Raw genomic sequence first — 25,687 nt, 5'->3', positions numbered from 1 at the left:
ATTACGGGTCCGGAGATAATACAAGAAACTACCGAGAAGATCATCCAAATTCAACAACGGTTGAAAACCGCCCAAAGTCGATAAAAGAGCTACGCCGACATTAAAAGAAAAGACATAGAATTTGAAATTGGAGAGATGGTCATGCTTAAGGTTGCACCTTGGAAAGGTGTTGTTCGATTTGGTAAACGAGGGAAATTAAATCCAAGGTATATTGGACCATTCAAGATTATTGATCGTGTCGGACCTGTAGCTTACCGACTTGAGTTACCTCAACAACTTGCTAATGTACATAACACTTTCCACGTCTCGAATTTGAAGAAATGTTTTGCTAAAGAAGATCTCACTATTCTGTTGGACGAAATCCAAATCAATGAAAAACTTCAATTCATTGAAGAACCCGTCGAAATAATGGATCGTGAGGTTAAGAGACTTAAACAAAACAAGATACCGATTGTTAAGGTTCGATGGAATGCTCGTAGAGGACCTGAGTTCACCTGGGTGCGTGAAGATCAGATGAAGAAGAAATACCCGCATTTATTTCCAGAAGATACGTCAACACCTCCAACTGCTTAAAATTTCGGGACGAAATTTATTTAACGGGTAGGTACTGTAGTGACCCAAACTTTTCCATGTTTATATATATATTAAATGAAATTGTTATTTACATAATTAAGTGTTTCCAATATGTTAAGCAATCAAACTTGTTAAGACTTGATTAATTGAAATAGGTTTCATATAGACAATTGACCACCCAAGTGACCGGTGATTCACGAACGTTAAAACTTGTAAAAACTATATGATGACATATATATGGATATATATACAGTTAACATGATATTATGATAAGTAAACATATCATTAAATATATTAACAATGAACTACATATGTAAAAGCAAGACTACTAACTTAATGATTTTGAAACGAGACATATATGTAACGATTATTGTTGTAACGACATTTAATGTATATATATCATATTAAGAGATATTCATACATCATATTATCATGATAATATAATAATTTAAAATCTCATTTGATATTATAAACATTGGGTTAACAACATTTAACAAGATCGTTAACCTAAAGGTTTTAAAACAACACTTACATGTAACGACTAACGATGACTTAACGACTCAGTTAAAATGTATATACATGTAGTGTTTTAATATGTATTCATACACTTTTGAAAGACTTCCAGACACTTATCAAAATACTTCTACTTAATAAAAATGCTTACAATTACATCCTCGTTCAGTTTCATCAACAATTCTACTCGTATGCACCCGTATTCGTACTCGTACAATACACAGCTTTTAGATGTATGTACTATTGGTATATACACTCCAATGATCAGCTCTTAGTAGCCCATGTGAGTCACCTAACATATGTGGGAACCATCATTTGGCAACTAGCATGAAATATCTCATAAAATTACAAAAATATGAGTAATCATTCATGACTTATTTACATGAAAACAAAATTACATATCCTTTATATCTAATCCATACACCAACGACCAAAAACACCTACAAACACTTTCATTCTTCAATTTTCTTCATCTAATTGATCTCTCTCAAGTTCTATCTTCAAGTTCTAAGTGTTCTTCATAAATTCTACAAGTTCTAGTTTCATAAAATCAAGAATACTTCCAAGTTTGCTAGCTTACTTCCAATCTTGTAGAGTGATCATCCAACCTCAAGAAATCTTTCTTATTTACAGTAATATATCTTTCTAATACAAGGTAATACTCATATTCAAACTTTGATTCAATTTCTATAACTATAACAATCTTATTTCAAGTGGAAATCTTACTTGAACTTATTTTTCGTGTCATGATTCTGCTTCAAGAACTTTCAAGCCATCCAAGGATCCTTTGAAGCTAGATCCATTTTTTTCATTTCCAGTAGCTTTATCCAGAAAACTTGAGGTAGTAATGATGTTCATAACATCATTCGATTCATACATATAAAGCTATCTTATTCGAAGGTTTAAACTTGTAATCACTAGAACATAGTTTAGTTAATTCTAAACTTGTTCGCAAACAAAAGTTAATCCTTCTAACTTGACTTTTAAAATCAACTAAACACATGTTCTATATCTATATGATATGCTAACTTAATGATTTAAAACCTGAAAACACAAAGAACACTGTAAAACTGGACATACGCCGTCGTAGTAACACTGCGGGCTGTTTTGGGTTAGTTAATTAAAAACTATGATAAACTTTGATTTAAAAGTTGTTCTTCTGGAAAAATGATTTTTCTTATGAACATGAAACTATATCCAAAAAATCATGGTTAAACTCAAAGTGGAAGTATGTTTTCTAAAATGGTCATCTAGACGTCGTTCTTTCGACTGAAATGACTACCTTTACAAAAACGACTTGTAACTTATATTTCCGACTATAAACCTATACTTTTTCTGTTTAGATTCATAAAATAGAGTTTAATATGAAACCATAGCAATTTGATTCACTCAAAACGGATTTAAAATGAAGAAGTTATGGGTAAAACAAGATTGAATAATTTTTCTTGTTGTAGCAACGTGAAAATTGGTAACAAATCTATATTAATCATATCCTAGCTAACTTATATTGTATTATACATGTATTCTAATCTATTATGTAATCTTGGGATACCATAGACACGTATGCAAATGTTTTGACATATCATATCGACCCATGTGTATATATTATTTAGAACAACCATAGACACTCTCTATGCAGTAATGAGGGAGTTAGCTATACAGGGTTGAGGTTGATTTCAAAAATATATATACTTTGAGTTGTGATCTAGCCTGAGATGTGTATACACTGGGTCGTGGATTGATTCAAGATAATATATATCAATTTTTTTTCTGTACATCTAACGTTGGACAACTAGTTGTAGGTTACTAACGAGGACAGCTGAATTAATAAACTTAAAACATCAAAATGTATTAAAAGTGTTGTAAATATATTTTGAATATACTTTGATATATATGTACATATTTGTTATAGGTTCGTGAATCGACCAGTGGCCAAGTCTTACTTCCCGACGAAGTAAAAATCTGTGAAAGTGAGTTATAGTCCCACTTTTAAAATCTAATATTTTTGGGATGAGAATACATGCAGGTTTTATAAATGATTTACAAAATAGACACAAGTACATGAAACTACATTCTATGGTTGAATTATCGAAATCGAATATGCCCCTTTTTATTAAGTCTGGTAATCTAAGAATTAGGGAACAGACACCCTAATTGACGCGAATCATAAAGATAGATCTATTGGGCCTAACAAACCCCATCCAAAGTACCGGATGCTTTAGTACTTCGAAATTTATATCATATCCGAAGGGTGTCCCGGATTGATGGGGATATTCTTATATATGCATCTTGTTAATGTCGGTTACCAGGTGTTCACCATATGAATGATTTTTATCTCTATGTATGGGATGCGTATTGAAATATGAAATCTTGTGGTCTATTGTTACGATTTGATATATATATATATATATATATATATATATATATATATATATATATATATATATATATATATATATATATATATATATATATATATATATATATATATATATATATATATAGGTTAAACCTATAACTCACCAATATTTTTGTTGACGTTTAAAGCATGTTTATTCTCAGGTGAATACTAAGAGCTTCCGCTGTTGCATACTAAAATAAGGACAAGATTTGGAGTCCATCTTTGTATGATATTGTGTAAAAACTGCATTCAAGAAACATATGTCGATGTAATATATTTCTATTGTAAACCATTATGTAATGGTCGTGTGTAAACAGTATATTTTAAATTATCATTATTTGATAATCTACGTAATGCTTTTGAAACCTTTATTGATAAAATAAAGGTTATGGTTGTTTTAAAAATAAATGCAGTCTTTGAAAAACGTCTCATATAGAGGTCAAAACCTCGCAACGAAATCAATTAATATGGAACGTTTATAATCAATATGAACGGGACATTTCATGATTAACCCCGTTAGCGCATTGAGTTCATCCGTTACTCGACCTGAAGGACTACGAGTCCAGTTGCTGTTTAACATCGAACCATTATTGTCCCGTATAACCTGGTCTTTCACTGTTACATTTGTATCACTCTCTAATCTGTAAAGTCTAGGAAATAGACTAGAAAGTTTATCAACACCGATCCAATGTTCGTGCCAAAAGGATGTGTTACCACCGTCTTGAATTGATTTGCGAAAACAGTTTCTGAAATCCACCTGAGATTGCTCGATTATGTTACCTGCCAATACAATATTAGTCCACGTTTCGGATACCGAAGAGGTTGAATTCCCCGAACCAGCCCGCCAAATTCCCCATGGATACTTCGGATGATTTTAACCCAATAAGTGTTGGTTTCGGTTTTAAACCTCCACCACCACTTCCCCAAAAGAGCCAAATTTTTACTTTTTAAAGACCCGATATTAAGCCCCCCGTTTTCATATGTATTTAAGACACCCTCCCATTTAACCCATGCTATTTTTTGTTGTGAACCCGACCCGCGCCAAAAATAATTACGTCTTACACACTCAAGAAGTTTGATCACACATGGCGGGGCACAGAATAGCAAGAAGTAGTATAATGGGAGACTCGAAAGGACCGATATGATGAGTACCAATCTTCCACCAATGGAAATCATTCTCATTTTCCAACTTGAAAGCCTTTTTTCGAGCTTATCAATAACCGGTTTCCAATCACTAAATTTTTCATCTTGGAGCCAATTGGGATACCGAGATATATAAAGGGAAAATTTCTGACTTGGCAATCTAAGTGTTGTGCCACGGGGCTGATTTTCGAATGGTTTACATGTACACCATAAACACAACTTTTATTAAAATTCTCTTTTAGACTGGATGCAAGCTCGAAGCACTTAAGTATGTTGTGAAGGTTATAGGCATTTGTATGGCTCCATTCACCAAAAAAAATCGTGTCATCCACGTATTGCAAGTGTGACACTAGAACCTTGTCTTTTCCGACCTCAATACCTTTGAACATATTCCTTTCTATTGCCGCTTTGGTAAGAATGTTCAACCCCTCGGCCTCAAGAATAAAAAGGAAAGGAGATAACAGGTCTCCTTGTCTTACACCTCTACCAAGTACGAATTTGCGTGTCGGTGACCCGTTGACTAAAATAGATATGGAGGCTGATTTTAGGTACGAGTCAATCCAACATCGCCACTTGTTCCCGAAACCCATACACTTCATTACATCAAGGAGAAACTTCCAATTGAGGCTATCAAAAGCCTTCTCGAAATTGACCTTAAAAATGAGACCTTTTGTTTTGCTAGCTTTTAGGAAATCGACATCGTTGGCAATTAGAGCACCATCAAGGATGAAGCGCCCTTTTAAAAAAGCACTTTGTTCATAACCCACGAGATTTAGAAGCACCTTACGTAGCCGTTATGATAACATTTTAGCTACTATCTTGTAATAACACCCGATAAGACTAATGGGTCTAAAGTCACCGAGACTTAGTGGATCCGATTTTTTTGGCACGAGAGTGATAAAGGATGCATTGCATCCTTTGGAAAACTCACCTTTTTCCCAAAACTATGAGATAGCTTCAATAAGATCATCTTTTATGGTGTCCCAATATTTTTTGAAAAAGCGAAGGTTGAAGCCTTCTGGCCCCGGGGCCTTGGTACTACCACATTCATTTATTGCATCTAAGATTTCAGTTTCTGAGAAAGAAATTTCAAGATCAGCCACCTCGGTGTGGGATATCGAAAGGTAATGAAGGTCTTCAAGTGAGGGTCTGGAGATGTTAGGTTCTTCGAAGATTTTTGAGAAGTGGTTTAATGTCGCCTGCTTAATATCAAGGGGGTTATCGTTCCATATACCATCAATATTGAGCCCTCTAATATTGTTTCGATTGTAGTTGTTGCGGATGACCGAGTGAAAATATTTCGGGTTCTCATCTCCTTCTAGAGCCCAACGAACTTGAGCCTTTTGTTTCATCATATTTGTTTTGATCTTTTCTTTATTGAACCAACATTTACGTACCTCTTTCCAATCATCTAATTCGCGTTCTGATAGAGTAGAGGATTCTGCTTTGATTTCTAGCGACTGAGCAATGCTTTTGAATTTATCAATTTCTTTATCAAGCTGACCGTATTTTTTGTCACTCCACAACTTGAGGGACGCTTTTGTTTTTTTAAGTTTAACCATGAAGTTGCTGTCCTTACGTGGGCCTGTGATGATAGTTCCGGTCCAAGTGGTCATGATTAATTGCTCAGCCTCTTTGTCATCTAACCAAGAATCAAAAACTTTGATGGGCTTTTGACCAAAATTTTTTACTTCATCATAAAAAGAGAGATGGGGGCAATGATCAGAATCTGTACGGTCCAATACAACAATAGTCAGACTATTCCAACAAGTAACAAACTATTCTGAGACTAGAAAATGATCTAGTTTACTGAATTTAACTCCGTCTTCACTAACCCGCGTAAAACAACGCCCCCATAGGAACCTCGATTAGATTATTAGATTGGATGAACTCGTTGAATCTTTTAGCCCTGTTTTCCATAAATACACAATTGAGACGTTCCTCGGGGATTCTAACCTCGTCGAAGTCGCCACAAAGAGCCCATGCTTCATTATGGTTACCTAACAAAGTTGATAATGAATCCTATAGTTTATTTTTACCGTTATCATCATGAGGGCCGTATACGCTGAGGATATTTAAAATGACGCCATTACTCTTCCATTTACTACGAATACCAATAACCCGATCACTCTTAATCACATCTAAAGCCTCAAATAAATTCGAGTCCCAAATTAGTAGTTGCCAGCCCGATTTGCCAATCTTTTCTTGTTGGATAAACGAACATTCTGTTGATCCTCATAGCGAGGTGATCTAGATATCATTAATGGTTTGGAGTTTTGTTTCTTGTAATGCTAGAAAAGTAGGCTTCTTACACGAAATAAATTTCTTTAAAGACCCGAAAGTTCTAATGTTATAAGAGATGATCTTCATAATTAAACTATGGTATTCGAAAGGGGTAAGAACACTTACTGGGCAGATGGCTTTTTCTGCCACTTTAAACCCAATTTGCATCCAAATTCGTAAATTCCTTCTGTGTTAACCGAGTTTAGGGATGCCTGACTAGGTGGATTGGAACATTCACTCCTAGCATTTGGAACTGTTGCACACAATGTACAATTTGAATGGGTGGGTTGGTTATTTGGACGGTTTCTGGCAGCGTGTTTGAGGTTAAGCATACGGGAAGATGTTTTCCATATCCTCATGTTTGTCCAGCAATAGTTTTTTCTAGGGTTATCGATTGTGTTAGGTTCAGTGAAGGTTGCTTTGGTTTTAGGGGTAGTAACATCAGAAGTGGGTTTAAGGTATGTTTTAGATTTGTGAGCGTGAGAAGGTTTACCGTTACGCGAGTGGGTGGGTTTTGGATGGCTTATTGGACTATTTAGGTGGTTAGTGGAGTGGGCTTTTGAGGAAATGTTGTTGGGTGACAAGAGGATGTTAGCGAATTGGGCTTCAGATGGTTGGGCTGGGGACAGGGTGGGTATGCATTTGATTGGTGATGGACTGTGATTGATTTTTGAGGATTGGGCTGAAGAGGAAATAGGAGAGTTGGTGTTTGGGCTGGGTAATTTAGGTGATGGTTTATGGTTTGGGCTGGAAGTAGTGTTAATAATTGGGCTGGGTATTTCAGGAGGTGGGCTTTAATAGGGCAGGTAGGGTTTGTGGGGTTTGGGCGTGTGGTGGGGTCAACATTGACAGGGGAATTGATTGGTGAGTTAGAGTTTCCGAAAGGAGTACCTGGGGAAACGTGATTAGCCGTTTCTTGAATAACAAAATCATCCTCGGGAACCGTTTCATTAACTTCCTTTGCACCACTGTCATCATTAGTTTCTTGGAAAATGTTGTCTAGGTTCCAGCACACAGACCCTTCGTCTTCAACATCTTGGACTTTTCTCTTACATTAGCCGGAGAACTGGGGATTCCGGTCATCGTCATCTGAATCTGGGACATCAACCACCAGACTATTGTTTTCATCAGGGTTGCCATCCGGATTGAATTGAACATCATAGTCATGATTGAACTTGAAACAACCCAACCCGTATTTAACACGATTAAATTTTTTTTAAATTAAAAACCATTAGCGCCCAATTAAACGGTTACATATATCCCATTCAACAATATCACAAGTTTAATGTTCACAAAAGGCACGAAGGCCATTAATCAAATGTAATACAAGTTCGACCCATTAAATGATAGTTTTAATCCAAACTACACCCGAGCATGGTTTGGGGCTAAACTACCCAAACGCTAGGTCGACTTCAAAAGCTTCAACGAGAATCCAACATAGGGAACTAGTATCCCACAACCCCCTTCCCTTTGTCCGCACCCGCATCTAAAAAGATAGACAACGAGAGGGTAAGCTAACGCTTAGTGAATGCAATAATTATACATATACATATATAACCTACTTACTTGCAATCAGTTACACAATACCGCATACAAGCTAGCAATTCGACAACTATGCAAACATTATGCATAAACCAATATCCGCAATTCACAATAAGCTAGCAATAACAATAACATATGGTTCGCAATTTAATATGCTAATTACAAATTCACACAACCATGGTTAACCAATCGAACAAGGGAACGGTACTTGAAAGACCGCCGGAGTTCATAACATCCATTAGTGTTACTTAATCACCGCGTAATCACTAATCCACCGGGTGATGTCTTGAACACCGTGACTAACTCACCCCCATGACAATGTGGTGTCTTGAACACACGATTCCACATGTCAATCAAACAATGAGTGGTGTCTTGAACACCGCGACAATTCCACTCCCATGATAATATGTCATCTTGAACACCGCGACGATTGCACGTGTCAATCAAAACAATGAGTGGTGTCTTGAACACCGCGACAATTCCACTCGTTACATAGAATGTGGTGTCTTAAACACCGCGACAATTCCACATTCCACGCTACACAAATAAATACATTATATACGTACACGCATAATTATTCCACTCACCTTAACACCAAGATGATGATTATGCACTTCCGAAAATTAAAAGCAACGTACCTAATACATTAAGTACACATTCAATACACAACTTGTGGAACCAACCACAATACTTACACTTGAGCATTTAATGACCCAATTGCATTAAATAACTCAACTACACCAAAACCGCCCATAAATGGCCAAGACTCATCTTTAATCATTAAAGCTAGTGATTTAAAGTCTACTAACTCTAACTAACACAAACTTAGGGTATTTCATACCCATTTCACCCAATTAGGTCAACATTACCCATTTGACCCATTTTAACACTTAGACTTACAAATTTGGTCAAACTTAACCCATTTACAATCTTTCAACATTTAACAAGTGTATTAGTGCCTAACAACACAATTAATACTTACAAATCTCAATTTACATGACCAAACCCTAGATTATAGCCATTTGGGTTTCCTTTCATCAATATAACCCAAATTCACCCATTTAACCCCCAAATGGGTCATACAAGACTCAAGTAAACAAAACCCTAACCATAAACCAATTAAAACTCAAAACATAGAGTTAAGACTTACCAATACAATCATAACATAGCTAGTGATGTAGGGAAAAACTTTAAAGCTTGGGTTCGGGTGAGATTTGGCCTTCTTCTTCACCAAAGTGAGCTCTCTCACTCTAACAACTTAATTCTCTCTCTAGATTTAATTTGGAATAGATGAGAAAGTGATAAATGAGGTTTGGATAAGCTTGAACCAGTTTTAGACTCCCAAAATCGGCCATAAGTGAAAAGACTAAAACACCCCAAAAGAATTCCTTTAAAAACGGGTTAGAAAATTCATTACAGCGACTTTGTCGCGATCCGCGACACTCCAACGCGTTACACGATCAACCAAACGAGACATGTATTTTTTGAACGCGACGATCAGAACAGTACAGCAGGTTTTTAGGCCATCGCGTTTTGGTCTGATTTGTCGCGATACGCGATGCACCAGGTCGCGATACAATACATTAAAACGCGACAGTTTGACAGTAGGGAGGGTTCCAGAATCCTATCGCGTATTAAACTATTCTGTCGCGTTCCGCGACACACCAAGTCGTGATGTAACACCTTGAAACGCGACAGTTTCCCAGCAATCACCCAAAACTCAATTTTCTAACATTTAGTCTAGGTTCAATCGATCATAGATATAATGTTAAACGTTCACAAAGTTATATACGCACCTTAAGTCATATTCGGGGAAAACGGGATGTTACAACGCTCCCCCACTTGAATCGGAGCGCGTCCTCGCGATCCAAGCCGCATGACAAGCTGGAAGATAAACCAAAACAAACTCTTCGGATTCCCATGTAAACTCGAAACCCTTTCGATGTCGCCATTGCACTTTGAAGGTTCTAACTTCTTTGTTTCGTAACATTTTAACATTCTCATCAAGGATTGCAATCGGCTCTTCAACATACTCTAACTTGTTATTCAACGCAATCTCATCTAATGGCACCCAAGTCGAGTCATCCGCGAGACACTTACGGAGATGGGAAACATGAAATGTGTTATGAATTCCCGCAAGTTCTTCGGGTAACTCTAGTCGATAAGCAATCTCACCAACACGTGCCAAAACCTTGAAAGGACCAATAAACCGAGGAGCTAACTTTCATCGCTTTCGAAACCGAATAACACCCTTCCATGGAGATACCTTAAGCATCACCATGTCACCTTCTTGAAACTCAATCGGTCTCCTACCTTTATCGGCATAAGATTTTTGTCTATCTTGCGCCACCTTTAGTCGAGCCCGAATCATTTCAATCTTACTATTCGTCTCCAAAACCAAATCGGTACTCCCGATTTCTCCTTGACCCACTTCACCCCAACAAATAGGAGTTCGACACCTACACCCATAAAGCATCTCATAAGGTGGCATTTCAATACTAGTGTGGTAACTATTATTGTACGAGAATTCCACCAATGGTAAGTGCTCATCCCAACTACCACCGAAATCAATAACACACGCCCTTAACATATCCTCCAAAGTTTGATTCGTACATTCGGTTTGACAGTCCGTTTGAGGATGATACGCCGTGCTCATTTTCAATTGAGTACCCATATCTTCATGAAACTTATTTCAAAATCGAGAAGTGAAACGAGTATCTCGATCCGAAACAATAGATATAGGAACCCCATGTCTCGATATCACCTCCTTGATAAATAACTTGGACAAAGTCTCCGACGATATCGTTTCCCGAATGGGAAGAAACAAAGCACTCTTCGTCAATCGATCAACTATCACCCAAATCGTACCATATTGGGTTCTCACCGTCTTTGGTAACTTGGTAATGAAGTCCATGGTAATGTGCTCCCATTTCCATTTCGGGACTTCCAATGGTTGTAACTTACCGTACGACTTTTGGTGTTCGGCTTTGACTTGTAAACACGTGACGCATTGTTCAACATACTTAACAACTTCATGTTTCATACCAGGCCACCAATACTCTTTCTTCAAATCATAATACATCTTCGTTGCACCCGGATGAATGGAATACTTTGACTTATGTGCTTCATCAAGTAGCACTTGTCGGTAACCACCCATCTTAGGCACCCACACTCTTCCTTGAAAAGACAACAAACCATGCAGGCCTAAAGTAATATGTGACGACCCGGAAATTTCCAACCAAATTTAAACTTAAATCTTAATATTATTTCGACACGATAAGCAAAGTTGTAATGTTGAGTCTCAAAATTTTGAACTATTAATATGGATTCAATTACCCTGTTAACTATCCCCGACGATTCACGAACAGTAGTTTATGATTAGATGTGTGTGTATATATATATATATATATATATATATATATATATATATATATATATATATATATATATATATATATATAATAAAACACTAACAAAGTAATGGAAGGTATACTCTGAGTTTATTTGTTTCAATATATAACTAATATATCAACTAGGTATTTATAACATAATATTATATATAGTAAATATTATATATACATGTATATGTATATGATGTCCATACATAATTAATATAATATGTATGTTGTATTTTATATAAAACATATAAATATTAAATAATCAATATATGTTATTATATGATAATTAAAAATTACATAATTAGTAAATGACAATATTAATATATTAAATATAATTACAGGTTAAGAATATAGTTGTTATTGTAAAATTTTCATTTCTTATCATTATTGTTAATAATATTAATATCAAAAGTAGTAATAATAATAATATTATTATTATTATGATTACAATTATAATTTTAAAGTTATGATTTTTAAAATGGAGATTTTAAATATAAATATTATTATAAGAATGATAAAAATTATAATTTAAATGTAATTCAAATATTATTAGTTATCACTATTATTAATTATTATTAAACTTATTAAAAATTAGCATTTTTTGTTATTAATAATATCATCATATTAATAGTATTATTGTTTTAAATTTATTATTATTAATATCTTATCAATAATCTTATTGTATTATTAATATAAATTATTATTAATTAGTATTATTACTAATTCACTTATTAGTTATTAATATTATAAAATTTATAAAAAAATCAATAAAGAATCAGAGTCAGTACATGTTTACATCATTCTGTAGTTAATTTTTCATTGTTTCTCTATTAGTACCAATCTATAACAGTAATCTTATACATATAATTGAATCTGTTAGGTATCATTTTCATACTTTTGTATATTTTGTTTTTTTCCCTGTAATACGTCGACCCATAAGAATTCTTATATCAATCGAGCTGTTGTTTTTTAACCAATCCATTTTCCATCATCTTTATCAATTACTCAATATCTGGTACTCTTTAATAAATTAAACAGATAAATCAAAAATAAATCCTAAAGAAAACCGACGGGTTCTCTGTTCTTGAACTTTTTGTCAAAACCTCAAATTTCAAATAAATTTAAAATTCTTTAAATGTAGGATTGTTAGGAATATCCCACTCTAACTTTCTGAAAAGTTTCAAGTTGTAATTCTTCTTATTGATTGTTAATTCTTGAGTCAAAGGTAAAACTTTAAAAAGTTAAACGAACGAACCATGATTAAATTCGAGTTCGTTTTTATGTTTCTGATTCAATTGATGTTTAAGAAAGTTTATAGGATAGATTTGAAATATATTTCGTGTTATACATTTTTGCTATAATGCAATACAAATCGAAAATCAAATTTTCTTTTTATATATATGCTCGACGAACACATCATATATTCTAGATTTTTTTTATTTTTTATTTTTTTTATCCAAGGCAAACAAACCTGCTCAATTCTTTTCCAGTATTATTGTTTTAATTCAAAATCGTATTTGTTGATGCTAAAAGCTTGGGTCACAGTTGGGTTGAATGAAGAAGATGAAATAGGATAGTTATTGGATACGTATTATATTTAAAAAGAGGGGTTTAAATTCAAAAAGAATGAAACAGATGGGTGGTATGAGGTGTTAGCGGGTATCCAGGAGGTCTCGGGTTCGAATCTCGTCCTGAGTAATTTTTTTAGAGGAGCTTTAAAGGTAGAATACTTTTATCATTATTATTATATTAGTGTTATTGTTAATAAGTATTAATATTAATGTTAAGCTAATTATTATTATTCCCATCATTAAAATGAATTATGTTATTATTATTCTTAGAATTTTTATAAGCATAAGTATTATTATTAATATTATTATTATTATTATTATTATTATTATTATTATTATTATTATTATTATTATTATTATTATTATCAATATTATTAGTATTATTATCGTCATTACTATCATTATTATGATTATTGGTAAAATTATGATATTAAGTATTATTATGATTATTATTATTGTTATTACTACAATTATCATTATTGTTATTATTATTATTGTTATTTTTAGAATGCTTATTAGTATTAACACATGTATTATTATAAAGATTATCGTTTAGTATTATGATTATAATTACCATTAGGATTATTATTATTATTTTTAGTATTACTATCAAAACTATTAATATCAGTATCATTACTAAATCTAATTATTTTAGTATTATTAATATCATAAAAAGATATAAATTTTTATATATTACTATTGATATTATTTTATCAAATAAATAGCTATATAAGAATGTATTTAATATATTCACATAATAACACTAATATTTTCATAATAAATACTAATTAATTATCTAAAGTATATAAAATAAAAATAGTTAATTTAATTATTAATGAAACATACGAATTACTAAAATAACCATTAATAATAATAATACATAAACTTGTTCGTTTTTGATTATATATTTTAATATATATAACTGATATAGGTTCGTGAATCCGAGGCCAACCCTGCATTGTTCAATGCCGTCATATGTATTTTTACTACAAAATACAGTATAGTGAGTTTCATTTGCTCCCTTTTTAAATGCTTTTGCAATATATATTTTTGGGACTGAGAATACATGCGCTGTTTTTATAAATGTTTTACGAAATAGACACAAGTAATCGAAACTACATTCTATGGTTGAATTGTTATACCGGATATCGCCCTTGTTGAACTTGGTAACCTAACAATTGGTGTTTATTATAATTGCCACCAATTGACGCGAATCCTAAAGATAGATCTATGGGCCATTAACAAGCCCCAGTCAGAGAATTTGAACTGCTTTAGTACTTCGATTATATATATATAGGGATATTCTAGATGCATTTTGTTAATGTCGGTTACCAGGTGTTCAATCCGTATGAATGATTTTTAAACACTTGCGAGTGTATGTTTATTGAATAAAGGAAATCTTGTGGTCTATTATATCATTGAAAATGAATGTTTATGATAAACTAATGAACTCACCAACCTTTTGGTTGACACCTTAAAGCATGTTTATTCTCAGGTATGAAAGAAATCTTCCGCTGTGCATTTGCTCATTTTAGAGATATTACTTGGAGTCATTCATGACCTATTTCAAAAGACGTTGCATTCGAGTCGTTGAGTTCATCAAGATTATTATTAAGTCAATTATAGTTAGATATATTATGAAATGGTATGCATGCCGTCAACTTTTGATGAAATGAAAGTTTGTCTTTCAAAAATGAATGCAATGTTTGTAAAATGTATCATATGGAGGTCAAGTACCTCGCAATGAAATCAACTATTGTGAATCATTTATAATGTATATGAATGGGTCCTTTCAGTTGGTATCAGAGCTGTGGTCTTAGCAAACCAGGTCTTGTATTAGTGTGTCTAACTGATAGTTATTTAGATGCATTAGTGAGTCTGGACTTCGACCGTGTCTGCATGTCAAAAGTTTTGCTTATCATTTCATGTCGAAAATTACTTGCTTATCATCCTTAAAATCTAGACACATCTTACTACCTCCATTGCATAGATAGTGTATAGACAAATTCATATCATAGCGTATCTATTATTGTAAACTTTGCCTGACAGCTTCCGTAGATTCCTCCGTAACTTATGGGATTTTAGTATTATATATGCATATGTAAACTATGTATTGTAGGGTACTAATCTACATTCTATAATCTATTTCTTATCGAAAATCCTTCATCTGATCGTACAAGATGAATCCCTCAACCAGTTCGAGTCCCTTAGATTCTGATAGCTATTCCGATAGTTATTCCGACAGCTATTCCGACATGGATATTCACCTAAGCTCCAAAAGTAGTGTAACTGGAATGGATCAACCAATTAGCCATCACCTATCCTGGATGAATTGGGATAAGTTCGCAGTCAACTTAACTAATGGATATGAGAAGAAGGCGATACTTTCCATCAACCAAATTTCCTTCTTGGCGATGAACCTGAAGCACTTACCGACGAACCAATCCGAAACACCATTTTCACCCTCATTTCCCGAATATCTCGCCACGATTATATTCTATCTAAAATTCTAAACCTTATTCATTCGCTCGTTCCGATCGACAATCATCCCGAAATAATATAAGAAGTCGACGAACTCCGCGCTCGAGTAATCAATTTGGAGAATATGGTGCAAAATTTACCAACTTCAGCAACATCACCGGCACCAACAGTACCACCAACATCGGTATCGATAGCACCAGTACCATCAACAAACCATGCCTCAACATCTCATTCTGTACCTCGATTATAATCATCATTCTACGTATCGTTCTACATCAATTATCTTCGTTCTTCATGATGATTATGTAATCTCTAATGTTTTAGAGATTATATATTCTTGTTCTAACGATAAATCAAATGAGTTTAATATCATATTGACTCATTAAATCCATGATTACATCTGAAGAAAATATATATGTATATATGTTTTCATAAAGATTGTAAACAAAAATTCTTTTGTACAAACTGTTAATGGTGAAAATATTTTAACGGGTAGGTAATACCCGAGGGATATTTAGATTTCACATTAATAAGTTACATTGTACATTCTTCGAAGCTGATTCAACAGTCATTTACTATCCTACTTACAACCACCGATATACGTATCCGTTCGCCGCAGAATAACCATTTTCATTCAATTTCATATTTGGATTTTGACTTATCAGAATCCAACAAGTGGCATAATGAAGAAAACATTTGACAAAATAAAATTTGTTAGAAACAGACAAATTAACTATGAAAATAATAATAATAAATTTGTTAAGAATCCACGCTAACTGTTCCTAGCTAACTGTTCCTAGCTAACTGTTAATTCCGTATTACCTTTTATTTATCGCAATTTATTTATCACAATTTATTTATCGCATTTTATTTATCGCAATTTTAATTCTCACAATTTTATTTATCGTCATTTAATTTCTGTTATTTATTTTACGCACTTTAAATATCGGGACACGTATACAAGGTTTTGACATATCATATCGACGCATCTATATATATTATTTGGAATAACCATAGACACTCTATATGCAGTAATGCTGGAGTTAGCTATACAGGGTTGAGGTTGATTCTACAATAATATATATAGTTTGAGTTGTGATCGAGTCTGAGACATGTACAAGGGTCAAGATACGTATTAATTAATTCGAATATTATATATTAAATTATATATGAATTATTGGACTGTTAACTGTAGACTATCGACTGTGGACTAATGACATTGTACAATTAAAATGAATTAAAATATTGATTATAACATATGAAACTAAATATTTCTTCAAGTTTGCCACTTGATTTCATCTTAAACCTCATTTGTATCTTGATGATTACAATCTGCGTTCAAATCCTTCATAAAATCTTGAAAACGCCTCAACCTACAGGATGAACCAACCACAAATCATCTACGGAAGAAAAGATTGATGCATATAGTTATGCACCTGAGAAACTCTCGGCAACTGAGTAAACGTTTAAAACGTAGCTATGCTAATTCCTTAGTGTTATTATTACCCAAAATAACTTGGAAATCCCTTTCAAAGTAGCAAATTTTGTCACAGCTCTAGCAAGTCAACTTCGACTTTTCAGTCGGACTAACCTTACTATAACCTTGATATATATGCGTGCTCTTTTATTATTACCGGGGAACCTTTTATATTCCACCATATTACCAGCAAATGTACCAGCAACCTCGTCGCTCCTTGGTTTAAATCCCTCCGACAAATCACTATATTTATATATTGAAGTCTCATCATGTACTCATCCGCATCTTGTAACAAGAATTTCCATACCAATTACCGGGAATCAGCAAATCTGTATTGTGAGTCTCACAACATTTCCACATCAACAGTTATATGTATCCATATAACATTTAGCTCTTAGAACTATGATCTTCCATTCTGAAATTCTGAAAAGCACCCAGTCTGCGAATTAATACTCTGAATCTTTAGAAGTTGAATGAAGCAACAAAAACTATAAATGACCTCAACAGCCAAAAGTTGATGATAAAGAATTGTATGTTGGCAAAGCTCAGAAAAAGTTTGAAACTGAAAAACTGATTGAGCAAACTATGAAGGAGTCTCTGAACAAATCACAAGGACTAAACTTGTACATTAAGAATCCTGATGATTCTGTTTCTGATGAAATCTTTAGAGAATACCTTGCTTCCGACTCCAAACTCTTGCGGACAAATTTTCTTCACCCTCCTTCGATATTAGAAATTCCAAGATATCATCGTATCTTTCATTATAAATATCCTCCTTATTTCTGAAGATATTTTCATAACTATTCTTATCTTAACTCATTAATCTCTTCGTGCTATCAGTGTTACATCATATAGAAACTGTTAGTTTCTATATTCTGTAAACTTTTGAGCTTAAAATATGAATGTTATTGAAGTAATGTTGGGAACTGATGCATGAGTTAGTATAATATAATGACACTTGATCAACGTGATTATATTACAGTAAGTCATGCTGAGTTTCTAAATGGAACATGATGATTCACAGATTATAACGTCATCATGTGTCATAACTCTTTCATTCTGATTAATTTCTGAACATATCAAGAAAATATATTCTTGATAGTTCTATTCTCAGTGATTCTGGTAATTTGATAAATCAAATCGTGCTATTATATTCTTTCTTGTTTAGAACATTAAGTTCATTCAAAATTCTATACTTATGAATTCTGGACTGTTACTTTCTTTACCAGAGGTCGGGAGGATAATAAAAAGGCAAAGAGCTCCAAAATATAAGAGAAAATATAAAGCCCAATAACAACACGGAAGTTATAAACCGTGGATATTAATACGAATAGCAATATAAAGACACGGTATAATTAAGAATAGTATTACCCCAAGGCAATAGTAGAAGTAAACATATTTTTCTGGTGGAAGATTGAAAAGAAGGATGACAGAAATGATAATTAGGGAAATATCAAGGATTAGAACTGGATTAAGCATTTTTACAATCTTTTGGATGTACGAACTAAGAAAGAAAGTATAGGAATGGTGAGAATAATGGAACGGAAGAGTTTAATTTATAATGGAAATATCAAACAGAGTAATCGAGATAGATCACCATATTTAATTATAGAGATCTTAATTTTCTTATTCGCCGAAGAATCAAATCTTTTAAATTTCGAAGATTTTCTTTAAATCCCTTGAATTCCGGAATTCAACCAAGACAACGTCAAAAGTTAAGACGCATCTTATTTTCTAAATTCAACCCTGACTACGTCAAAAGCTAAGACGAATATTTACTTATTTATATCATACTTTTGTGATAACTTCACTTGTACTCTTCGAGTAATCGAATTATCTTATCCATATTACTCAACAGTAATAAAACTCTATTTATCAGTTCATATTCATCATGAAAGCATATTTATTGTCAGCCATGACCATCCCAATCAAATTTCGGGACGAAATTTCTTTAACGGGTAGGTACAGTGACGACCCGAAAATTTCTGACCAAATTTAAACTTAAATCTTAATATTATTTCTACACGATAAGCAAAGTTGTAATGTTGAGTCTCAAAATTTTGAACAATTAATATGGATTCAATTACCCTGTTAACTATCCTCGACGATTCACGAACAGTAGTTTATGATTAGATGTGAATATATATATATATATATATATATATATATATATATATATATATATATATATATATATATATATATATATATATATATATATATATATATATAATAAAACACTAACAAAGTAATGGAAGGTATACTCTGAGTTTATTTGTTTCAATATATAACTAATATATCCAATTGGTATTTATAACATAATATTATATATAGTAAATATTATATATATACATGTATATGTATATGATGTCCATACATAATTAATATTATATGTATGTTGTATTTTATATAAAACATTTAAATATTAAATAATTAATATATGTTATTATATGATAATTAAAAATTACATAATTAGTAAATGATAATATTAATATATTAAATATAATTACAAGTTAAGAATATAGTTGTCATTGTAAAATTTTCATTTCTTATCATTATTGTTAATAATATTAATATCAAAATTAGTAATAATATTATTATTATTATTATTATGATTACAATTATAATTTTAAAGTTATGATTTTTAAAATGGAGATTTTAAATATAAATATTATTATAAGAATGATAAAAATTATAATTTAATTGTAATTCAAATATTATTAGTTATCACTATTATTAATTATTATTAAACTTATTAAAAATTAGCATTTTTTGTTATTAATAATATCATCATATTAATAATATTATTGTTTTAAATTTATTATTATTAATATCTTATCAATAATCTTATTGTATTATTAATATAAATTATTATTAAGTAGTATTATTACTAATTCACTTATTAGTTATTAATATTATAAAATTTATAAAATAATCATGAAAAAATCATAGTCAGTACATGTTTACATCATTCTGTAGTTAATTTTTCATTGTTTCTCTATTAGTACCAATCTATAACAGTAATCTTATACATATAATTGAATCTGTTAGGTATCATTTTCATACTTTTGTATATTTTGTTTTTTTCCCCGTAATACGTCGACCCATAAGAATTCTTATATCAATCGAGCTGTTGTTTTTTAACCAATCCATTTTCCATCATCTTTATCAATTACTCAATATCTGGTACTCTTTAATAAATTAAACAGATAAATCAAAAATAAATCCTAAAGAAAACCGACGGGTTCTCTGTTCTTGAACTTTTTGTCAAAACCTCAAATTTCAAATCAATTTAAAATTCTTTAAATGTAGGATTGTTAGGAATATCCTACTCTAACTTTCTGAAAAGTTTCAAGTTGTAATTCTTCTTATTGATTGTTAATTCTTGAGTCAAAGGTAAAACTTTAAAAAGTTAAACGAACGAACCATGATTAAATTCGAGTTCGTTTTTATGTTTCTGATTCAATTGATGTTTGAGAAAGTTTATAGGATAGATTTGAAATATATTTCGTGTTATACATTTTTGCTATAATGCAGTACAAATCGAAAATCAAATTTTCTTTTTATATATATGCTCGATGAACACAGCATATATTCTATATTTTTTTATTTTTTATTTTTTATTTTTTTATCTAAGGCAAACAAACCTGCTCAATTCTTTTCCAGTATTATTGTTTTAATACAAAATCGTATTTGTTGATGCTAAAAGCTTGGGTCACAGTTGGGTTGAATGAAGAAGATGAAATAAGATAGTTATTGGATACGTATTATATTTAAGCAGAGGGGTTTAAATTCAGAAAGAATGAAAAAGATGGGTGGTATGAGGTGTTAGTGGGTATCCAGGAGGTCTCGAGTTCGAGTCTCGTCCTGAGCAAAATTTTTTTAGAGGAGCTTTAAAGGTAGAATACTTTTATCATTATTATTATATTAGTGTTATTGTTAATAAGTATTAATATTAATGTTAAGCTAATTATTATTATTACCATCATTAATATGAATTATGTTATTATTATTCTTAGAATTTTTATAAGCATAAGTATTATTATTATTATTATTATTATTATTATTATTATTATTATTAATACTATTATTATTATTATTATTATTATTATTATCAATATTATTAGTATTATTATCTTCATTACTATCATTATTATGATTATTGGTAAAATAATGATATTAAGTATTATTATGATTATTATTATTGTTATTACTGCAATTATCATTATTGTTATTATTATTATTGTTATTTTTAGAATGCTTATTAGTATTAACACATGTATTATTATAAAGATTATCGTTTAGTATTATGATTATAATTACCATTAGGATTATTATTATTATTATTATTAGTATTACTATCAAAATTATTAATATCACTATCATTACTAAATCTAATTATTTTAGTTCATAAAAAGATATAAATTTTTATATATTACTATTGATATTATTTTATTAAATAAATAGCTATATAAGAATGTATTTAATACATTCACATAACAACACTAATATTTTCATAATAAATACTAATTAATTATCTAAAGTATATAAAATAAAAATAGTTAATTTAATTATTAATGAAACATACGAATTACTAAAATAACCATTAATAATAATAATAATAATAATACATAAACTTGTTCGTTTTTGATTATATATTTTAATATATATAACTGATATAGGTTCGTGAATCCGAGGCCAACCCTGTATTATTCAATGCCGTCATATGTATTTTTACTACAAAATACAGTATAGTGAGTTTCATTTGCTCCATTTTTAAATGCTTTTGAAATATATATTTTTAGGAATGAGAATACATGCGCTGTTTTTATAAATATTTTACGAAATAGACACAAGTAATCGAAACTACATTCTATGGTTGAATTTTTATACCGGATATCGCCCTCGCTGAACTTGGTAACCTAAGAATTGGTGTTTATTATAATTGCCACCAATTAACGCGAATCCTAAAGATAGATCTATGGGCCATTGATGAAATGTCCCGTTCTTATTGATTAAAAACGTTCCATATTAATTGATTTCGTTGCGAGGTTTTGACCTCTATATGAGACGTTTTTCAAAGACTGCATACATTTTAAAACAAACCATAACCTTTATTTCATCAATAAAGGTTTAAAAAGCTTTACGTAGATTATCAAATAATGATAATCTAAAATATCCTGTTTACACACGACCATTACATAATAGTTTACAATACAAATATGTTACAACAAAATAAGTTTCTTGAATGCAGTTTTTACACAATATCATACAAGCATAAACTCCAAATCTCGTCCTTATTTAAGTATGCGACAACGGAAGCTCTTAATAATCACCTGAGAATAAACATGCTTAAAACGTCAACAAAAATGTTGGTGAGTTATAGGTTTAACCTATATATATCAAATCATAATAATAGACCACAAGATTTCATATTTCAATACACATCCCATACATAGAGATAAAAATCATTCATATGGTGAACACCTGGTAACCGACATTAACAAGATGCATATATAAGAATATCCCAATCATTCCGGGACACCCTTCGGATATGATATAAATTTCGAAGTACTAAAGCATCCTGTACTTTAGATGGGGTTTGTTAGGCCCAATAGATCTATCTTTAGGATTCGCGTCAATTACGGTGTCTGTTCCCTAATTCTTAGATTACCAGACTTACTAAAAAGGTGCATATTCGATTTCGATAATTCAACCATAGAATGTAGTTTCACGTACTTGTGTCTATTTTGTAAATCATTTATAAAATCTGCATGTATTCTCATCCCAAAAATATTAGATTTTAAAAGTGGGACTATAACTCACTTTCACAGATTTTTACTTCGTTGGGAAGTAAGACTTGGCCACTGGTTGATTCACGAACCTATAACAATATATACATATATATCAAAGTATGTTCAAAATATATTTACAACACTTTTAATATATTTTGATGTTTTAAGTTTATTAAGTCAGCTGTCCTCGTTAGTAACCTACAACTAGTTGTCCACAGTTAGATGTACAGAAATAAATCGATAAATATTATCTTGAATCAATCCACGACCCAGTGTATACGTATCTCAGTATTGATCACAACTCAAACTATATATATTTTGGAATCAACGTCAACCCTGTATAGCTAACTCCAACATTCACATATAGAGTGTCTATGGTTGTTCCGAAATATATATAGATGTGTCGACATGATAGGTCGAAACATTGTATACGTGTCTATGGTATCTCAGGATTACATAATATACAATACAATTTGATTAAGTTATGGTTGGAATAGATTTATTACCAATTTTCACGTAGCTAAAATGAGAAAAATTATCCAATCTTGTTTTACCCATAACTTCTTCATTTTAAATCCGTTTTGAGTGAATCAAATTGCTATGGTTTCATATTGAACTCTATTTTATGAATCTAAAAAGAAAAAGTATAGGTTTATAGTCGGAAAAATAAGTTACAAGTCGTTTTTGTAAAGGTAGTCATTTCAGTCGAAAGAACGACGTCTAGATGACCATTTTAGAAAACATACTTCCACTTTGAGTTTAACCATAATTTTTGGATATAGTTTCATGTTCATAATAAAAATCATTTTCTCAGAATAACAACTTTTAAATCAAAGTTTATCATAGTTTTTAATTAACTAACCCAAAACAGCCCGCGGTGTTACTACGACGGCGTAAATCCGGTTTTACGGTGTTTTTCGTGTTTCCAGGTTTTAAATCATTAAGTTAGCATATCATATAGATATATAACATGTGTTTAGTTGATTTTAAAAATCAAGTTAGAAGGATTAACTTTTGTTTGCGAACAAGTTTAGAATTAACTAAACTATGTTCTAGTGATTACAAGTTTAAACCTTCGAATAAGATAGCTTTATATATATGAATCGAATGATGTTATGAACATCATTACTACCTTAAGTTCCTTGGATAAACCTACTAGAAAAGAGAAAAATGGATCTAGCTTCAACGGATCCTTGGATGGCTCGAAGTTCTTGAAGCAGAATCATGACACGAAAACAAGTTCAAGTAAGATCATCACTTGAAATAAGATTGTTATAGTTATAGAAATTGAACCAAAGTTTGAATATGATTATTACCTTGTATTAGAATGATAACCTACTATAAGAAACAAAGATTTCTTGAGGTTGGATGATCACCTTACAAGATTGGAAGTGAGCTAGCAAACTTGAAAGTATTCTTGATTTTATGTAACTAGAACTTGTAGAATATATGAAGAACACTTAGAACTTGAAGATAGAACTTGAGAGAGATCAATTAGATGAAGAAAATTGAAGAATGAAAGTGTTTGTAGGTGTTTTTGGTCGTTGGTGTATGGATTAGATATAAAGGATATGTAATTTTGTTTTCATGTAAATAAGTCATGAATGATTACTCATATTTTTGTAATTTTATGAGATATTTCATGCTAGTTGCCAAATGATGGTTCCCACATGTGTTAGGTGACTCACATAGGCTGCTAAGAGCTGATCATTGGAGTGTATATACCAATAGTACATACATCTAAAAGCTGTGTATTGTACGAGTACGAATACGGGTGCATACGAGTAGAATTGTTGATGAAACTGAACGAGGATGTAATTGTAAGCATTTTTGTTAAGTAGAAGTATTTTGATAAGCGTATTGAAGTCTTTCAAAAGTGTATAAATACATATTAAAACACTACATGTATATACATTTTAACTGAGTCGTTAAGTCATCGTTAGTCGTTACATGTAAGTGTTGTTTTGAAACCTTTAGGTTAACGATCTTGTTAAATGTTGTTAACCCAATGTTTATAATATCAAATGAGATTTTAAATTATTATATTATCATGATATTATCATGTATGAATATCTCTTAATATGATATATATACATTAAATGTCTTTACAACGATAATCGTTACATATATGTCTCGTTTAAAAATCATTAAGTTAGTAGTCTTGTTTTTACATATGTAGTTCATTGTTAATATACTTAATGATATGTTTACTTATCATAATATCATGTTAACTATATATATATCCATATATATTTCATCATATAGTTTTTACAAGTTTTAACGTTCGTGAATCACCGGTCAACTTGGGTGGTCAATTGTCTATATGAAACATATTTCAATTAATCAAGTCTTAACAAGTTTGATTGCTTAACATGTTGGAAACATTTAATCATGTAAATATCAATCTCAATTAATATATATAAACTTGGAAAAGTTCGGGTCACTACAGTACCTACCCGTTAAATAAATTTCGTCCCGAAATTTTAAGCTGTTGAAGGTGTTGACGAATC

The 25,687-nt window shown here is 31.4% G+C and overlaps 1 protein-coding gene across 1 annotated transcript; it reads right to left on the bottom strand.

Moving 5' to 3' along the window:
- Nucleotides 1-5,574: 5,574 nt before the first annotated feature.
- On the bottom strand, nt 5,575-6,891 carry LOC139864717 (uncharacterized). Its single transcript, XM_071853287.1, has 3 exons — nt 6,813-6,891; nt 6,466-6,630; nt 5,575-6,359 (listed from the first exon to the last, which is right to left on the bottom strand). Exons 1-3 carry the CDS (start codon nt 6,889-6,891, stop codon nt 5,575-5,577), a joined length of 1,029 nt encoding a protein of 342 aa, XP_071709388.1.
- Between the last annotated feature and the right edge of the window lie 18,796 nt (nt 6,892-25,687).

This window comes from Rutidosis leptorrhynchoides, chromosome 8, assembly GCF_046630445.1.
Source record: "Rutidosis leptorrhynchoides isolate AG116_Rl617_1_P2 chromosome 8, CSIRO_AGI_Rlap_v1, whole genome shotgun sequence".
Taxonomy (NCBI): Eukaryota; Viridiplantae; Streptophyta; class Magnoliopsida; order Asterales; family Asteraceae; genus Rutidosis; species Rutidosis leptorrhynchoides.
This window is presented reverse-complemented; position numbering and strand designations above follow the sequence as displayed.